Here is a 17,242-nt window from a genome sequence, read left to right on the forward strand (position 1 = left end):
TTCAAAGACCCTGTTTCCAAACCAGGTCACAATCACTAGTACTTCATTTTATCTTTTTGTGGAACACAATTCAATCCATAACAGTCATTAATTTGAATCCCCTCAATTTATAGATCTGAAATCTAAGCCTGAAACAGGTTAAGATTTGCCCAAGGTCACAGAATGAATTATAGAGCTGCTACTCACTTAGAATTTGCAGTTCATAAAGAAAAGTGTTATTTAGTCAAAACTGCCCTTCAAAATTCCTTAAATTATCCTTTAAGCATAATATATATCTTTTCTGTAGTGGAACTCTTATATTAGTGAAGTTTGGGAACTACAGAGATAGAATGAGAAAAGGAAAGTCTGCAAACAGACTGTTGGCTATTCAAACCAACTGTCCTTAAAATAACCATGTAATCCAGTGAATGAGAAATGGGGAGAGACCTTTTATGTGTTCTTGCTTCTCTATGGAGTTTTTGCATTTGGTTTCAGAATTAAGCCTCTATAACCTTACTACATGTCTGTCAGTTTGTCGTACTGTGGGGGCTTGCGTGTTGCTGTGATGCTGGAAGCTATGCCACCAGTGTTCAGATACCAGCAGGGTCACCCATGGAGGACAAGTTTCAGCTGAGCTTCCAGACTAAGACAGACTGAGAAGAAGGACCCAGCAGCCTACTTCTGAAAAGCATTAGCCAGTGAAAACCTTATGAATAGCAGTGGAACATTGGCTGATATGTGCTGGAAGATGAGCTCCCCGGGTTGGAAGTCACTCAGAAGATGACTGGGGAAGAACTGCCTCCTCAAAGTAGAGTCAACCTTAATGCCATGGATGGAATAAAGCTTTTGGGACCTTCATTTGCTGATGTAGCACAACTCAAAATGATAAGAAACAGCTGCAAACATCCATTAATAATCAGAACCTGGCATGTACGAAATACGAATCTAGGAAAATTGGAAATCATCAAAAATGAAATGGAATGCATAAACATCGATATCCTAGGCATTAGTGAGCTGAAACGGACTGGTATTGGCCATTTCGAATCAGACAATCATATAGTCTACTATTCTCAGAATGACAGCTTGAAGAGGAATGGTGTTTCATTCATCATCAAAAAGAACATTTCAGGATCTGTCCTGAAGTACAATGCTGTCAGTGATAGGAAAATGGCCATACGCCTACAAGGAAGACCAGTTAATACAATTGTTATTCAAATTTACGCACCAACCACTAGGGCCAAAGATGAAGAAATAGAAGATTTTTATCAGCTTCTGCAGGCTGAAATTGATCGAACATGCAATCAAGATGCATTGATAATTACTGGCGATTGGAATGCAAAAGTTGGAAACAAATAAGAAGGATCAGTAGTTGGAAAATATGGCCTTGGTGATAGAAACAATGCCAGAGATGGAATGATAGAATTTTGCAAGACCAACAACTTCTTCATTGCAAATACTTTCTTTCACCAACATAAATGGTGACTACACACATGGACCTTGCCAGATGGAACACAAAGAAATCAAATTGACTACATTTGTGGAAAGAGACAATGAAAAAGCTCAATATCATCAGTCAGAACAAGGCCAGGGGCCGACTGTGGAACAGACCATCAATTGCTCAAATGCAAGTTCAAGCTGAAACTGAAGAAAATCAGAGCAAGTCCATGAGAGCCAAAATATGACCTTGAGTATATCCCACCCAAATTTAGAGACCATCTGAAGAATACATTTGACGCACTGAACTCTAGTGATCAAAGACCAGATGCATTGTGGAATGACATCAAGGACATCATCCATTAAGAAAGCAAGAAGTCATAGAAAAGACAGGAAAGAAAGAAAAGACCAAGATGGATGTCAGAGGAGACTCTAAAACTTGCTCTCAAACGTTGAGCAGCTAAAGCAAAAGGAAGAATTGATGAAGGAAAAGAACTGAACAGAAGATTTCAAAGGGCGTCTCATGAAGACAAAGTAAAGTATTATAATGACATGTAAAAAGAGCTGGAGATGGAAAACCAAAAGGGAAGAACACGCTCGGCATTCCTCAAGCTGAAAGAACTGAAGAAAAAATTCAAGCCTCGAGTTGCAATAGTGAAGGATTCTATGGGGAAAATATTAAACGATGCAGGAAGCATCAAAAGAAGATGGAAGGAATACACAAAATCATTATACCAAAAAGAATTAGCCGATGTTCAACGATTCCAAGAGGTGGCATATGATCAGGAACAGATGGTACTGAAGGAAGAAATCCAAACTGCTCTGAAGGCACAGGTGAAAAACAAGACTCCAGGAATTGACGGAATATCAATTGAGATGTTTCAACAAACAGATGCAGCGCTGGAGGTGCTCACTCGTCTATGCCAAGAAATATGGAAGACAGCTTCCTGGCCAACTGACTAGAAGAGATCCATATTTACGCTTATTCCCAAGAAAGGTGATCCAACCGAATGTGGAAATTATAGAACAATACCGTTAATATCACACGCAAGCAAAATTCTGCTGAAGATCATTCAAAAACGGCTGTAGCAGTATATTGACAGGAAACTACCAAAAATTCAGGCCGGTTTCCGAAGAGGACGTGGAACCAGGGATATCATTACTGATGTCACATGGATCCTGGCTGAAAGCAGAGAATACCAGAAGGATGTTTACCTGTGTTTTATTGACTATGCAAAGGCATTCGACTGTGTGGATCATAAAAAAGCTATGGATAACACTGTGAAGAATGGGAATTCCAGAACAATCGTGCTCATGAGGAACCTTTACATGGATCAAGAGGCAGTTGTTCGGACAGAACAAGGGGATACTGATTGGTTTAAAGTCAGGAAAGGTGTGCATCAGGGTTGTATTCTGTCACCATACCTACTCAATCTGTATGCTGAGCAAATGAGAAGCTGGACTATATGAAGAAGAACGGGGCATCAGGATTGGAGGAAGACTAATTAACTACCTGCTTTATGCAGATGACACAACCTTTCTTGCTGAAAGTGAAGAGGACTTGAAGCACTTACTAATGAAGATCAAAGACCACAGCCTTCAGTATGGATTACTCCTCAACATAAAGAAAATAAAAATCCTCATAACTGGACCAATGAGCAACATCATGATAAATGGAGAAAAGACTGTAGTTGTGAAGGATTTCATTTTACTTGGATCCACAATCAACAGCTATGAAAGCAGCAGTCAAGAAATCAAACGACGCATTGCATTGGATAAATCTGCTGCAAAGGACCTCTGTAAAGTGTTGAAGAGCAAAGATGTCACCTTGAAGGCTAAGGTGCACCTGACCCAAGCCGTGCTATTTTCAGTTGCATCATATGCATGTGAAAGCTGCACAATGAATAAGGAAAACCAAAGAAAAATTGACGCCTTTGAATTGTGGTGTTGACAAAGAATATTGAATATACCATGGACTGCCAAAAGAACGAACAAATCTGTCTCGGAAGAAGTGCAACCAGAATGCTCCTTAAAGGCAAGGATGGCGAGACTGCGTCTGACATACTTTGGACATGTTTTCAGGAGGGATGAGTCCCTGGAGAAGGACATCATGCTTGGCAGAGTACAGGGTCAGGGGAAAAGAGGAAGACCCTCAACGAGGTGGATTGACACAGTGGCTGCAACAATGAGCTCAAGCATAACAGTAATTGTAAAGATGGCTCAGGACCGGGCAGCGCTTCGTTTTGTTGTGCATAGGGTCACTATGAGTTGGAACCAACTCGACAGCACCTAACAATGACCTTACTACATTTCAATTGATTTGGTCACTGCTCTGAAGATTAAAGAGTTAAGTTATAAAACCCATATGTTAGTTAAATATAGCTGCACGGCAACTCCACACCAAAGTACAAAGAAAAATATATAGGGCTCCTGGTTCCCTCTTCAGCACTTTGTTCCCTACCACCCACTACTTACTTATACGGGGAGCTCTGAATATGACTTGAAAAACAGGAAAAAGGTTTTCTAACAACCATTTCAGTAGCAAGGGAGTTTGGTTACTTCCTGTTTCACCTTTGTGTCCTTAAGTGATTAAGTTTGCTGGATAGGGAAGGTCTTAGTAAATGAGAAGGCTTTTGAGTTATATTCAGTCATTTTGATTAGCATCTGCAGCAAATTTTTTTTCCCCCTCAAAAACATACGGTAAAGCAGGATGCAATGTTCCAGTAATTGTGATTTCAAATCTAAAGTAATCATTGTTCATTCCTGAAACCTGAAACAGACATCTGGTGGTTAACACCCTGAGAAAAAGTAGCTTAGTGTATTATCTCTGTCTATATTTTTATGATTCAAGATCATGGGCAATAGGAACATGTACATGAGAGTAAGCCTCGGGAGCTTAAGTAGTACATTCAATTAAAAGAAGAACTAAGTTACTGTGTTTCCTCTGTGGGAATAAATAGGATAGAAACCATGTGATGGTCTTAAGAGCCTCTTCCTTTCTGTTTGATTCTGCCCTTGGATTCAAACTTCATTCAATATATACCCAGGAGTGCTGAGGTAAGCTGAACGGGAGTTGGAACAAGGCGTAGAAAATTCTCTCTCACGTTAGAAAAAAGGTTTGAATGCTTCCTTTTGTCCATCCCGTATATGCTCAGGGTCCTTCTAGTTTGTGCATACTGTCAGCCTCATGATACCATACATTGTTGTTAATTAGAACTGTGTTTCCTACATTTAACTTCTGTCTCATTTTTTATATTTTATTCTAAGGTTTATTCTAGCTCACGCTTTCCATTATGACACTTGGAATAGAATTTGAAATAAATATATACTGTCCTTTTTGTGGTATTATTCATTTTAGAAAATCATATTTTGATTTTTTATAAGCATAACAATCCTATTAATCAAACAGTCATCCCTTTGAGGAGAAAGATGAAATCTTAGACAGGAAAGTGATAAAGTTATTATTTATATATGATATCAAGTTATATGAAATATAAATTAACACATGAATCGTTTATATGAGATACCATTTATAAGTGAATGCACATAAAATAAACCTTAACTCTGCTTTTTAACCTATCTTAACAGAACTCAACAAAGATTTAGCAAAGGTAAAGCCTGGTAGCCTAGCAATTCACACTTCCACATATTTTTGCCCAAACAGTCAAAGAAGGATCAAGAGTCAGAAATCCCAGATGAGACTGCAACTCTTGCATCTATCCCGAGGTCAGATCCACCTATTTGGTGTTTATTTTCTGCACGTGTGCTTTCCATACTTGAAACAAGCCTGAGTCTGTCTTAGATGGCTTAGATATGTAGAGCCACAAGGCTGAGGCATTTTAGCCACAAACATACAGTAAAAAAATGAACACTGTAGTCCCTGGGGACATCAGCCAGGTTGCACACTTAACTGGAGGAGGGGCTTTGCCCCTCGTGACGGTATAGACCACACAAGATTTTTTCAGATTTCAGAACACTAGTGTCACGTTTCGGTGGATTATTTACACATCTAAAGATTTTTAATGCCTTCAGTTAAGATTGCCAATTTAGCAAATAAATATGCAGGGTGCCCAGTTAAATACGAATTTCAGATAAACAAAAGAATATCTTTTGTTTGTTTGTATTAACACAAGTGTTTTCCATGCAGTATTCAGGACACCTGGTGGCGTAGCGGAATGGACTTGATGGCAATGGGTTTGGTTTGGTTTGGTGGCGCAGTGGTTAAGAGCTCAGCTGCTAATCAAAAGGTTGGCAGCTCAAATCCACCATCTGCTCCCTGGAAATCCTATGGAGTAGTCCTACTCTATCCTGTACAGTTACTATGAGTCAGGCTTGACAGCAATGGGTTTGGTTTTTTGGTTTTTATACCAAAAAAAAAAAAAAAAGTACTCCCTCATGGGACATAAATCTACTAAAAGACAGTTATCTGAAATTTAAATTTAACTGTGGGTTTTATATTTTATCTGCAGCCTACTTTGGATTGAGGAATGAGCCCTCCCCTTACAATTCTCCCTTTTCCCATTCTTTTAAGCTACTGTCACTAAATTTGTAAGGTAAATTTTACGGTCTTAATTTGTCACTGTCTTTAACCTCTGCTACAATGAGTGAAAACCACAGGCTTCAGGCTGCCTTCCCTTGCACTGTTGGGATACATGGTTATGCATACCCTGTTGAAACACTGCAGATGGTTTTGCTTAGCTTTGCCCAACTTTTCCATCTTTATATCAACATGTCATAATATTATTATAATAGCATTGGCAGACATGAGGTACCTAATAATGTGATAAATAATCTCTAAACCTCTCTGGGCTTAGTTTACCAACCTTTAAAATGAGGGGATTGGGTTCAAGGTGTCTTCCCCCAAGGGGCCTTCTAACTCTTCCATTGCTACAAGTCTTCAAAATGAAAATCCCATTAATGTTCTCATTTACCTTGTAAAACATAATTGTTTCTATTTCGGATGAATCTTTTTTCTCTTCAAGTAAGCAGTGTTTAGATTACTAAGTAGTGTTTAAATTACCCCCTTAATGGCTTCACCCTTAAAGATGTTTAATGCCTGAGTTCCTGAAGGGCCAAAGAACGCACCCTTTGTTTCTTCCCACCCCACTCGCCCTAAAGCTAGACTTTGCTCACAGTGGATGATCAGATGAAAAAAAAAAAAAAATGTAACCATGAAATTGCTGATAATAATAAAACAATTCCATTGTTTTAATCTATCTCTGTGGTGGGTTCTAACTGAGAAGAACAATTTGTTGTGAACGGAAGCCAACCTCGTGGCTGGAGAGACAGCAGTCTGGGCATCTCGTTGTTCTCTTCCGCCATCTAGTGGAACTAGGGCGCGCGCCTCCGCTCAATTTAACTGTTCAGAGCTGCAAAGATTCCAGGTTATACATCAAATGGATGAATTGTTTTATTCCTGTCATTACAATAATAAGGGATTTATAAAGTGTGTCAGTAGATGAAATGTAATAAATGTTAATAAAAAATTACGTATCACACAATGGCAGAATTTAATACCTGAACGGTATAGATGAAATTCATGCAATTTAATCTCTTTAATACGTTCAAATGTTAACTTGAACAGTGAAAAAACAAAAATATGGACTAGCCTAAAGTGTTCTAAAGAAATATTATCCATTTCAGGTGCTCTTGTATGACGTTCAAGTTTTTTTTTTTGTTTTTTTTTTAAATAAATGTAATCATAGCAGATGAAAGGGAAAGGAAATTTCTGAGAAGCATTGCATTTGTGGAGAATCTCTGTTGTGTGTTTAACCACTTGTCTTCTATTAAGTTAGAGCCTATGATTATTATTTATGAATGCAGTCTGAGGTTTAATGAATGTTAAGTGATACGTAGTTTTAATGCCCCATAACCTGGAACTTTCTTCAAATGGCGTAATATTGGATTTAACTGTGTGAATCTAAATTGAAAATAAATTTCTCTAATGAAGGAAATAAAATATTTCCGAAGTGTGACTTATTTCCTAATAAAGCTGTTCTTGTTGAATAAGAATTATAGGAAAAAAGATTCTGACATTTTATTCTGGTTTCCTTTTGATTTTCATTTAAAATGCCAACAGTATTTAGATCTTTCTGACAAAAGATATTTAAAAACGGTATCACTTCGTTTTTGAACACACTTGGGAGTCATCTGAGAACTCTCAATTTGTTTTCCAGGGTGGGAAAATCCCCATAAGGTGGACAGCCCCAGAAGCTATTGCCTACAGAAAATTCTCCTCGGCAAGTGACGCATGGAGCTATGGGATTGTCATGTGGGAGGTCATGTCCTATGGAGAGAGACCTTACTGGGAAATGTCCAACCAAGATGTAAGTGCTGTCAATAGTTAAACTGGCATTTTGTGAATGTAAACACATTAGCATAGAGGGGAAAATAGACCTTTTGTCCTCACCCAGGTTAGCCTTTATCCTTGCCTGAAAATTGCTCAAGGTCTGTGGGCAAGTTTGAGAAGCTGGGTAACCTTTCACTCTGAGCTTTATTTGGTGTCCTAGGGGGGCCAGCTGACAAGCTGTGCTGTGTGTTAAGTACCTGAATCCATCTCCCAGATCTGAGACTTTCTATGTATGTTGCTCTAATGCAGCATGACTGTTCTTATGAAACAACCTTGACCTACAAGTAAAACAGGAGAAAGAGTAATGTTTACCTTTCATTTCTTCCTAAGGGAAATTTAATGCACTGCTCTAACAAGGAGATTAATTTAGACTAGATATCACTTAGAAGAAAAACAGTGAATGCTTCCAGGCAATGTACTATCAATATGTGTCATATACTATGGTTATTTTGAAAGACAAGACCCTTTCTGAAATCTGTTTTGTTTCTGTTTCCCCTATAAAAATTGTCTTAGTAGTTGATATTATAAAAAGAGACAGTTAACACACATTTGACCTCTATAACCCATCCAAAGTGATAGAGACAGTAGTCAGAAAATGTCGGTGCCCTGAGCATCCAAGCAAATACGCTGTCAGAACTGAAAATATGCTTTAATTCCCTACTTCCTCATAGCAGAATTCAGGTTTTTTCAACTCACTTGGCTTGCATAAAGCATCTAATGGCTTCTGGGATGAGGATAAGGAGAAATCACCTCTGATATGATTTTGAATGTGAAAACAAAGACTACGTAACTATTGAAAAAAATCCCTAAACGCTCAAAGGACAACTATTGTCACATCTCCTTCCTTTTTTCCAGTTAACTACTTGAGTACTGCCCCCATAAACCTTCCTCAAATTGTCCAAGCATCTCAAGGACTTACTCAGTCACGGAGAAAGTTTATCCTTTTCTAATGCCAGGCATAGAGTAGACAATTTGGGCTAGGTGGCTATGGTTTGGTTTCTCTCTGCCACATAGTGTTGCTTTCAAAGCTGAGTCCTGCCCAGTCCTGTGTGTGCCTACTGGCTCTCTGAAGAATGCCATGTCCAGAAACTGTGCGCCAGCAGTTTTGAGGCTATACACATTGCTCGACCTTTATTCTGCAAAGCACAACATCAATACACAAAACTAGAGCAGTTCGGTCCTGCAGAGATTCTAGCCTTAAGTCAAAAGTGTGCCATAACTAGCAATCTCCACTCCACCCCCAAAGCTTAGACTTCCTTGGATGTAAGTCATAGCGTTCATTATTTTTCAGGGAATTTTATCTCAGGGACCTCATTGCTCTTCCCTGTCACTGGGTCTTTTTTGAGACAACCTCCCCAGCTGTTCTTAAGAAGAACAAAAGTAAGAATTTGTTCCTTCATTCCCAGAAGGAACATACTCTTTCTTTCTTTCTTTCTTTTAAATCATGTATATAAAGTAGCAGAAGCCCTGGGTTAAGTCATCCTAGGCCCAGTTCTACTCTAAACCCAGCATAATGGTTGCCTACCTGCCCTACTTTGGCAGGAGTAAAATAGGCCATTGAAGCAAATCTCCAGAGTAAAAAGCTCTCCTCCAGACGAGTTCTTCCTTACAGAGAAGAGACTACACCTCAGGTGCTCTCCTTAATTCATTTCCCCATTTGGTTCTTGTCTCAACCAATCCTCCGACAGACCTTAAATAAGAAATTGTCTAACTGAGAGAGCTGCATGCTTTATTAATGATACACCCTTGCCAGTAAAGAGTTCTTGAGCACCCATGGCTGAATGCATATTTGTTTGAACGTTGTATACAATACTACTATACTAATATATTTATGTAAAAATATTTATTGAGTACCTGCTCCATTCCAGGAACTAGGAATACAGCAGAGAAACACATTTTATACCTGGAAGGGACCATAAAGATGATCTAGTTCAATCCATTTGTTGCATTGGTCATCAAACTGAGGTATAGAGAATTTATGTGACTTCCCCAGAATCATATAGCAAGAGGTTTGTCAATGCTCTTTGAAGAGAATTCTAATGAACATCTAGGGTAAGTCATGGGCAAGGAAGAGAAAACAGGGAATAACTGCTTCTTTTATAGGGGCTTGGTTTACAGTCCACGTAGCTCCCCATGCAGGGCCAGTGGTCTCTTCCCTCATGGGGCTCATATTCTGTTGGGAGGGAGACAGACTGTAAACAATGTAAATAAGTAAAAGGTGCATTGTGTGACATGATAAATCACTGCTATGGAAAAAAAAAAGGATAAGTGCTGGGGGTTCAATTTAAATATGTAATATATGTTGCAAGATATGCTCACAAAGTTCAATCTTATAAAGTTGCCGTTGTATGCTGTTGCGTCAATTCCAACTCGTAACGACACTAAAGGACAGAATAGAACTGCCCCATAGAGTTTCCAAGGAGTGCCTGGTGGATTCGAACTGCTGGCCCTTTGGTCAGCAGCTGTAGCACTTAACCACTACGCCACTAGGGTTTCCACTTGGGGTACATGGACCACCAATTTAGTAACTATGACCACGGTTACTTGCACTATAATCCAACCATGAAAGCCACTTAACTTTTCAAAGTGACTCAATTTCATGACCAATAAATACAATAAAGGGGCTGGTCTAGATGATGTTTAAGGTCCCCCTGGAGCCCTGGTGGCGCAGTGGTTAAGAGATTAGCTGCTAAGCAAAAGGTTGGCAGTTCGAATCTACCAGCTGCTCCTTGGAAGCTCTATGGGGCAGTTCTACTCTGTCCTATAGGGTCGTTATGAGTTGGACTCGACTCAACAGCAACGGGTTTTTATGGGTCTAGTAGTACCATGCTGTAATTTTATAATCTCTGAAGAAGTAGCTATCACACTTTTCTTGAATCATTCTCAAATGATTCAAATTGTCCTTTTCTAAATTTAGGACATTCCTCAATCTCTCTGGAGGTGCCAAAAATTAGTTAGAACTTCCACGGAGCTGAACAGGTATAAATGAAGATGCCAGACCACAGGACAGATTTTTTAGGAGAGCAGCTTCTGCAAGAAAAAGCCCAAATATGTAGTTTTCAACATAGAGCACCATATAAATTGCTCCCGATTATCGTCTAGAGTAGTCCAAACCCTGTTGTCATCCCCTTCTTTCCTGGATCTTGCCCAACAGTTCACCCAGCCATTCTGGCCATGTATATTGATGATCTGTGTCCAAGCTGACCATTTAGGGAGCAATTTTGTCTACTGAACCTCATTTGGCCACAGAGACTATATCCAGGACCAGTAAAAGCTGCCACAGCCAGAAATAGGCTCCCAGCAGTAAGCCCATTCTCATTCTCTCAGTATTGCCAACGCGCCCACACAAGGCTGAACTCTTCCTTTACCCAGAGCTTGGTTGTTTTCTGAGGCTCAGGTAGGGTCTAAGCTGGTATATTTTCACAGCTTTTGTGTAGGTTACCAAAGGATATTCAAGAAAGTATCTTAAAAAAAGATTTTTTTGTTTGAAGTTATGGGAGAAAAAAAAAAAAAAAAAAAAGGCCAAAACTTTGAGGTCCTCAGATCAATACAAGACTATAGGAAAGTAGTAAGAGCTAAAGTCTTTTATGTATCTTGTGAGTATTTTTTGCTGTGGCAGTAAAGGGAGCTGAAATTCCATTTAGCTTAACATATTGGAAGTCAGCACATCTGTGACAGATCCTGTAACCAGAATTTCTGTTTGGAAGCAGAAATAGCTTAATCAAAAATTTCCTGGCTCTTCTTTCCAAATACTGGCTATTCCCTATCTGTCCTGCATTTCTCGTTTGTTTGGCCAAAGTATTGTCTAATGTTTGGCTTCTTTGCCACCAAGGTCCATTTTAAATAAGGCAAGTAATACTTTAGAAAATAAAAATTCAACTCTGTTCTATTTGATTATTTTATATTTTTACTATATTTTGGTGAGTTTAACAAAGCTATGGGCACAAATGAAATGAAATGTTTTATGATTTTAAATAAGTTTAGAGCAGTTTAGATAGTTTATATGAAATAGTCTCTCCATTCTGCAGACTGTGGCATATTCTATTACAATGAACAATTCTAAGTTTGCAGAATCTGTTTTAGTGAATAATATGATGAGTTTCCCAAAGGTCAATGGTACTGTACATTCGGGAAAGGAAATAAGAAAATAAAAAAAAATTAAGAACGAGTGCACAGAACTAGTCCATAAAAGATCTAACAAAAATAACTGTGGGAGCCATCTGCTTAGCCGTTCAACAATTATTTATTAAACGTACTGGTCACTGGATTAGGTGTACATGTGGGATGGAGGTGGGAGATTAAAAAACTCACTTCTTACTCTCAAGGAGCCTACTATTTAGTGAGGAAATGAAGGTCTGGTGTTTTAAATTTTATCTCCCCAACTAGATTGTACTCTCCTCAAGGGTAGATACCATGACTTCTATCTTTTTTTCAATAGAAACAATATTGTGTGGACACAACATAGTTATTAAAAAAAAAAAAAAAGTCCAAAATAAAAAAGCATTCAGACTCTATTATGCAGGGCAATTTTGATTCTAAGTGACAGAAAACCAACCTGAACTTACTTCAGCAAAATTAAGGAAATATATTTATCCCTGAAACTAAGAAGGTAGTTTAGCATTGCTGGGTCCAGAGGCCCAGGCAGGATTTTCACTTCTCCCCTAAACACATTGGCCTCATTCTTTCCTACAGGAAGTGTTTCCTTATTCACCCCAAGGTTCAGCATTCCAGTTTAGCTACCCCAGCAGAAAGAGCCCTTTTCTCTGCAAAAATTCATATACCAATCCCAGAGAAGTCTCTAGTTGGTTCTGTTAAACCCTGCTCAACTCTAAGCCAAAACCATGTCAGTGAAATGGATACTATGATAGACCCAGCTAGGTTTATGTGCCAGCCCGTGCATCCCAAGGTGGGTGGAGTGCTATAATTGGCAATTTTCCCATAATCACATGGAGTGAGATAATAATTCCCCAAAAGAAAGCCATTGTGTTGCCAGAAGATATATTTTCCTTTTTCTGATGTACATCATTTTAAAGAGGAAATATGTATTTATTGCAATATCAGATGGCACCAAAATGTTGACAGTATGCACCAATGAATCCTAATAAGGCGGCAGGTACATTGGAAAAACCATTGGGGCATTACAGAAGGGCTTCTCAATCTCAACGCTATTGACAGCTTGGGCCAGAAAATGGTTGTCGAGGGTCATCCTAATCATCGCATGATGTTTAGCAGCATTCCTGGCCTTTATCCACTACATCCGGTAGGCCCCTCCCCCAAGTCGTGACAACCACAAATATGCCCGGACATTGCTTAGTCGAGATAAAGGACAAAATTACCCCCAGTTAAGAACCACTGGTTTAGAGCTTAAAAGATCTGGATACGAATCCCAGCTCCACTCTTTACTGGCCATGCACTCTTAGTTAAGTGATGTAAGCTTTATGAAATAGCACCTATAATGGGGTTCAAAATATCCATTTGCAGAATCTGAAATAATTAAGAGATAATGTATGTGAAGCACCTGGTACCTGTTGGTAGCTGCTGTAGTGTTGGTCCCGATTCATGGCGACTCCACGCACAACAGGATCAGACCATTGTGATCCATAGCATTTTCACTGGCTGATTTTCAGAAGTAGATCCCCAGGCCTTTCTTCCTAGTCTGTCTTAGTCTGGAAGCTTCTCTGAAACCTGTTCAGCATCATAGCAACATACAAGCCTCCACTGACAGACAGGTGAGGTGCATTGGCCAGGAATCAAACCCAGGTCTCCCAGATGGAAGGCAAGAATGCTACCACTGAACAACCATTGCCCTCACCTGGTACACAGAAAGCGTTTAATTAATCAATGGTAATAATCATAGCTTGCATCTACTGAGCTTATTATGAGCCAAGTATTTTAGATTATTGGCTCATTTAATCTTCAAAAACTTTTTCTGACGTAGATACTATTATTACTCCCGTTTCTAGACAAGAAAACTGAGGCTTCGAAAGTTTAAGTAACCCACCAAAGGTTGCACAACTGTAGTGGTGGAACTAACATTCAAGCTCTCCTTGATTGTAAAGTGCATGCTTTTACCCACTATGCTATACTGTAGGAGTCTGACTTTCAAAGGAAGCTCCGTAACAAAAATTCTATATAATGAGATCAAAGTATCTGTAATTGTATGTACCAGTATTAGCAAAAGAATATGGATTGTCCCACAGTTCTTTGGAAATATAAATCTTTCTTGCAGTATTTTGTGTCTTGAAGTTAAAAAGTTATACAATGTGCCATATTATTATATTTCTTAAAAATACTTGAAAGCAGTAGCTTAAAATCGAATTTCAGTGATCAACGTATTTAGCCTGTTTCGAGCAACTTTTCACAGGCACGTCAAGGGGCACAGCGCCTTGCTGCTTTCTAGTGTGTGAAGTTTTGTTTGTTGGTGGGTTTTAAGGTATTTCTGCATAATTTTTCATGTTATTTTCATCCAAGTTCAAAATAATTGTTGTTTACTAGATAATGGGAGTTCCTTTAATGCTAGGAGTTACGCAAGCTCCAAAGATGACACCAAGGGCACCGCAGGGCTTCGCTCTAACATTCACACCACGAAGTAAATGGAAGCCAGACATGAACAGCAGGCAACATTAAATAACCAAATCCCTGCAGAGCTAATATGTAGGGAAAAACCAGCACCATTTAAATAAGAGGTGACTTAGCTCGAGCTAATGATCTGAATGCAAGATGGGAGTCTTGGGTTTTATTTTGCTTCCCGGATATTATGTCGTTTAAAAAAAAGAATTTTTGCCTTGAAGCAGTTTGAAACTCAAATGCCTCGTGGGTATGGCATCATTTAGGCATATGCTACTGAGCTACTTCAGTTGCCCCAAAACAGAAATACTATCAGGAGCATCTCATTTGAGGTTTACTAGAGAACATAATGCCGCCCTCAGTGTTTTTGTTTTGTTTTTCTCCTTACTTTTCAAAAGCGTTTATATAATAATGAGTTTGGGTTTAGACTGCTTCCTGAAGCTTACGTGAGGAAAAAAAATTACAGTTTATCTTTAGAGTTTTCTTTTGCAGGTGATTTGGTTGGAAACAACCTTTTGATCTTACCTGAATTGATTCCTTTTTTCGAAATTTAAGAAAATAACCTTTACCATATTTCTTTCTTGTCTTCATAATTCTATAACCCTTGCCAATTATGGGTCAGTACTTCAGCCGAGAATGGTGGGTGAGTAGAATCCACTTACCTAGAGATGCAGAAAGATTTTATGACTCAGAGTCCAGTCATTTCCAATTTTTGTCCCTGATTAGATTTTCCAAACTCTACTTTATTATGTAATGGTCTTTGTGTAATGATCTGTGTAAGATACAGTAAATTGCTAAAGGCCCATTCCCATTATTTCAACCTTTCATATAACAGAGAGAATTTTTGCATTTGTTTGAATATGTATTCTACCAAAGCAATTTTCAAAATGGCCTCAATTTTTCAGTAATTCCTGCTATTGGCATATAGGCAGTAGCAGCATTTTAATTAAATACATGCTAATTGCACTAGCATGGTGTAGATCAGCTGCAGAGGAAAGAGTAATAGGGAATATTATAAGATGCAATCAATCACCATTGTAAATAATTCAAATAGCAATGTTCTAAATAGAGGAAACCAGTAACCAATATGCTACTTCCACAGTGTAATTTTCAAGGGAATTTTTAAAAATTATATAACTACTAGAGTTGGAAGCTGGCAAAATTGTCACGAAAGGAGAGACTGGAAGGGCTGACTCATTAGGGGGAGAGCAAGTGGGAGTACGGAGTAAGATGTATATAAACTTATATGTGACAGACTGACTTGATTTGTAAACGTTCACTTGAAGCTTAATAAAAGTTAATAAAAAAAATTATATAACCATAAAACTAGAAAATGTATGCATACCAACCATGTTTTCATGAAAAAAAAATTAGCTATATCTTCAATTTTCTATTTGGAAGAAATATATTTACTATTTTTAGCTCTTAATTTGTATTTATTCTTTTTTTTTTCTCTTTGGGGCATTTGTAAAGAGGGCATTTTTTTTTTTATTAACTTTTATTGAGCTTCAAGTGAACGTTTACAAATCAAGTCAGTCTGTCACATATAAGTTAATATATATCTTACTCCTTACTCCCACTTGCTCTCCCCCTAATGAGTCAACCCTTCCAGTCTCTCCTTTCGTGAAAACTTTGGCAGCCTCCAACTCTCTCTATCCTCCCATCCCCCCTCCAGACAAGAGTTGCCAACACAGTCTCAAGTGTCCACCTGATATAATTAGCTCTCTCTTCATCAGCATCTCTCTCCCACCCACTGTCCAGTCCCTTTCATGTCTGATGAATTGTCTTCGGGGATGGTTCCCGTCCTGTGCCAACAGAAGGTTTGGGGACCATGGCCGCCGGGATTCCTCTAGTCACATCCACACCATTAAGTATGGTCTTTTTATGAGAATTTGGGGTCTGCATCCCACTTATCTCCTGCTCCCTCAGGGGTTCTCTATTGTGCTCCCTGTCAGGGCAGTCATCGATTGTGGCCGGGCACCAACTAGTTCTTCTGGTCTCAGGATAATGTAGGTCTCTTGTTCATGTGGCCCTCTCTGTCTCTTGGGTTCTTAGTTGTCGTGTGACCTTGGTGTTCTTCCTTTGCCTTTGCTCCAGGTGGGTTGAGACCAATTGATGCATCTTAGATGGCCGCTTGTTAGCTTTTAAGACCCCAGATGCCACATTTCAAAGTGGGATGCAGAATGTTTTCATAATAGAATTATTTTGCCAATTGACTTAGAAGTCACCTTAAACCATGGTTCCCAAACCCCCGCCCTTGCTCCGCTGGCCTTTGAAGTATTCAGTTTATTCCGGAAACTTCTTTGCTTTTGGTCCAGTCCAGTTGAGCTGACCTTCCATGTATTGAGTGTTGTCCTTCCCTTCATCTAAAGCAGTTCTTTTCAGCTAATTAATCAGTAAAAAACCCTCTCCCTCCCTCCCCACCTCGTAACCACAAAAGTATGTGTTCTTCTCAGTTTATACTATTTCTCAAGATCTTATAATAGTGCTCTTATACAATATTTGTCCTTTTGCCTCTGACTGATTTCGCTCAGCATAATGCCTTCCAGGTTCCTCCATGTTATGAAATGTTTGACAGATTCGTCACTGTTCTTTATCGATGCGTAGTATTCCATTGTGTGAATATATCACAATTTATTTACCCATTCATCCATTGATGGACACCTTGGTTGCTTCCAGCTTTTTGCTATTGTAAACAGAGCTGCAATAAACATGGGTGTGCATATATCTGTTTGTGTGAAGGCTCTTGTTTCTCTAGGGTATATTCCGAGGAGTGGGATTTCTGGGTTGTATGGTAGTTCTATTTCTAACTGTTTAAGATAACGCCAGATAGATTTCCAAAGTGGTTGTACCATTTTACATTCCCACCAGCAGTGTATAAGAGTTCCAATCTCTCCGCAGCCTCTCCGATAT

At 38.9% G+C, this 17,242-nt stretch overlaps 1 protein-coding gene across 1 annotated transcript in view; it reads left to right on the forward strand.

The window, feature by feature from the left end:
* EPHA6 (EPH receptor A6) overlaps positions 1 to 17,242 on the forward strand; it is a 1,119,052-nt gene that overhangs the window by 1,077,749 nt on the left and 24,061 nt on the right. Inside the window, 1 exon segment of the mRNA XM_049857907.1 lies at positions 7,590 to 7,739. Coding sequence (XP_049713864.1) covers positions 7,590 to 7,739 — 150 coding nt within the window.

Source organism: Elephas maximus, chromosome 18 (genome assembly GCF_024166365.1).
Source record: "Elephas maximus indicus isolate mEleMax1 chromosome 18, mEleMax1 primary haplotype, whole genome shotgun sequence".
NCBI lineage: Eukaryota > Metazoa > Chordata > Mammalia > Proboscidea > Elephantidae > Elephas > Elephas maximus.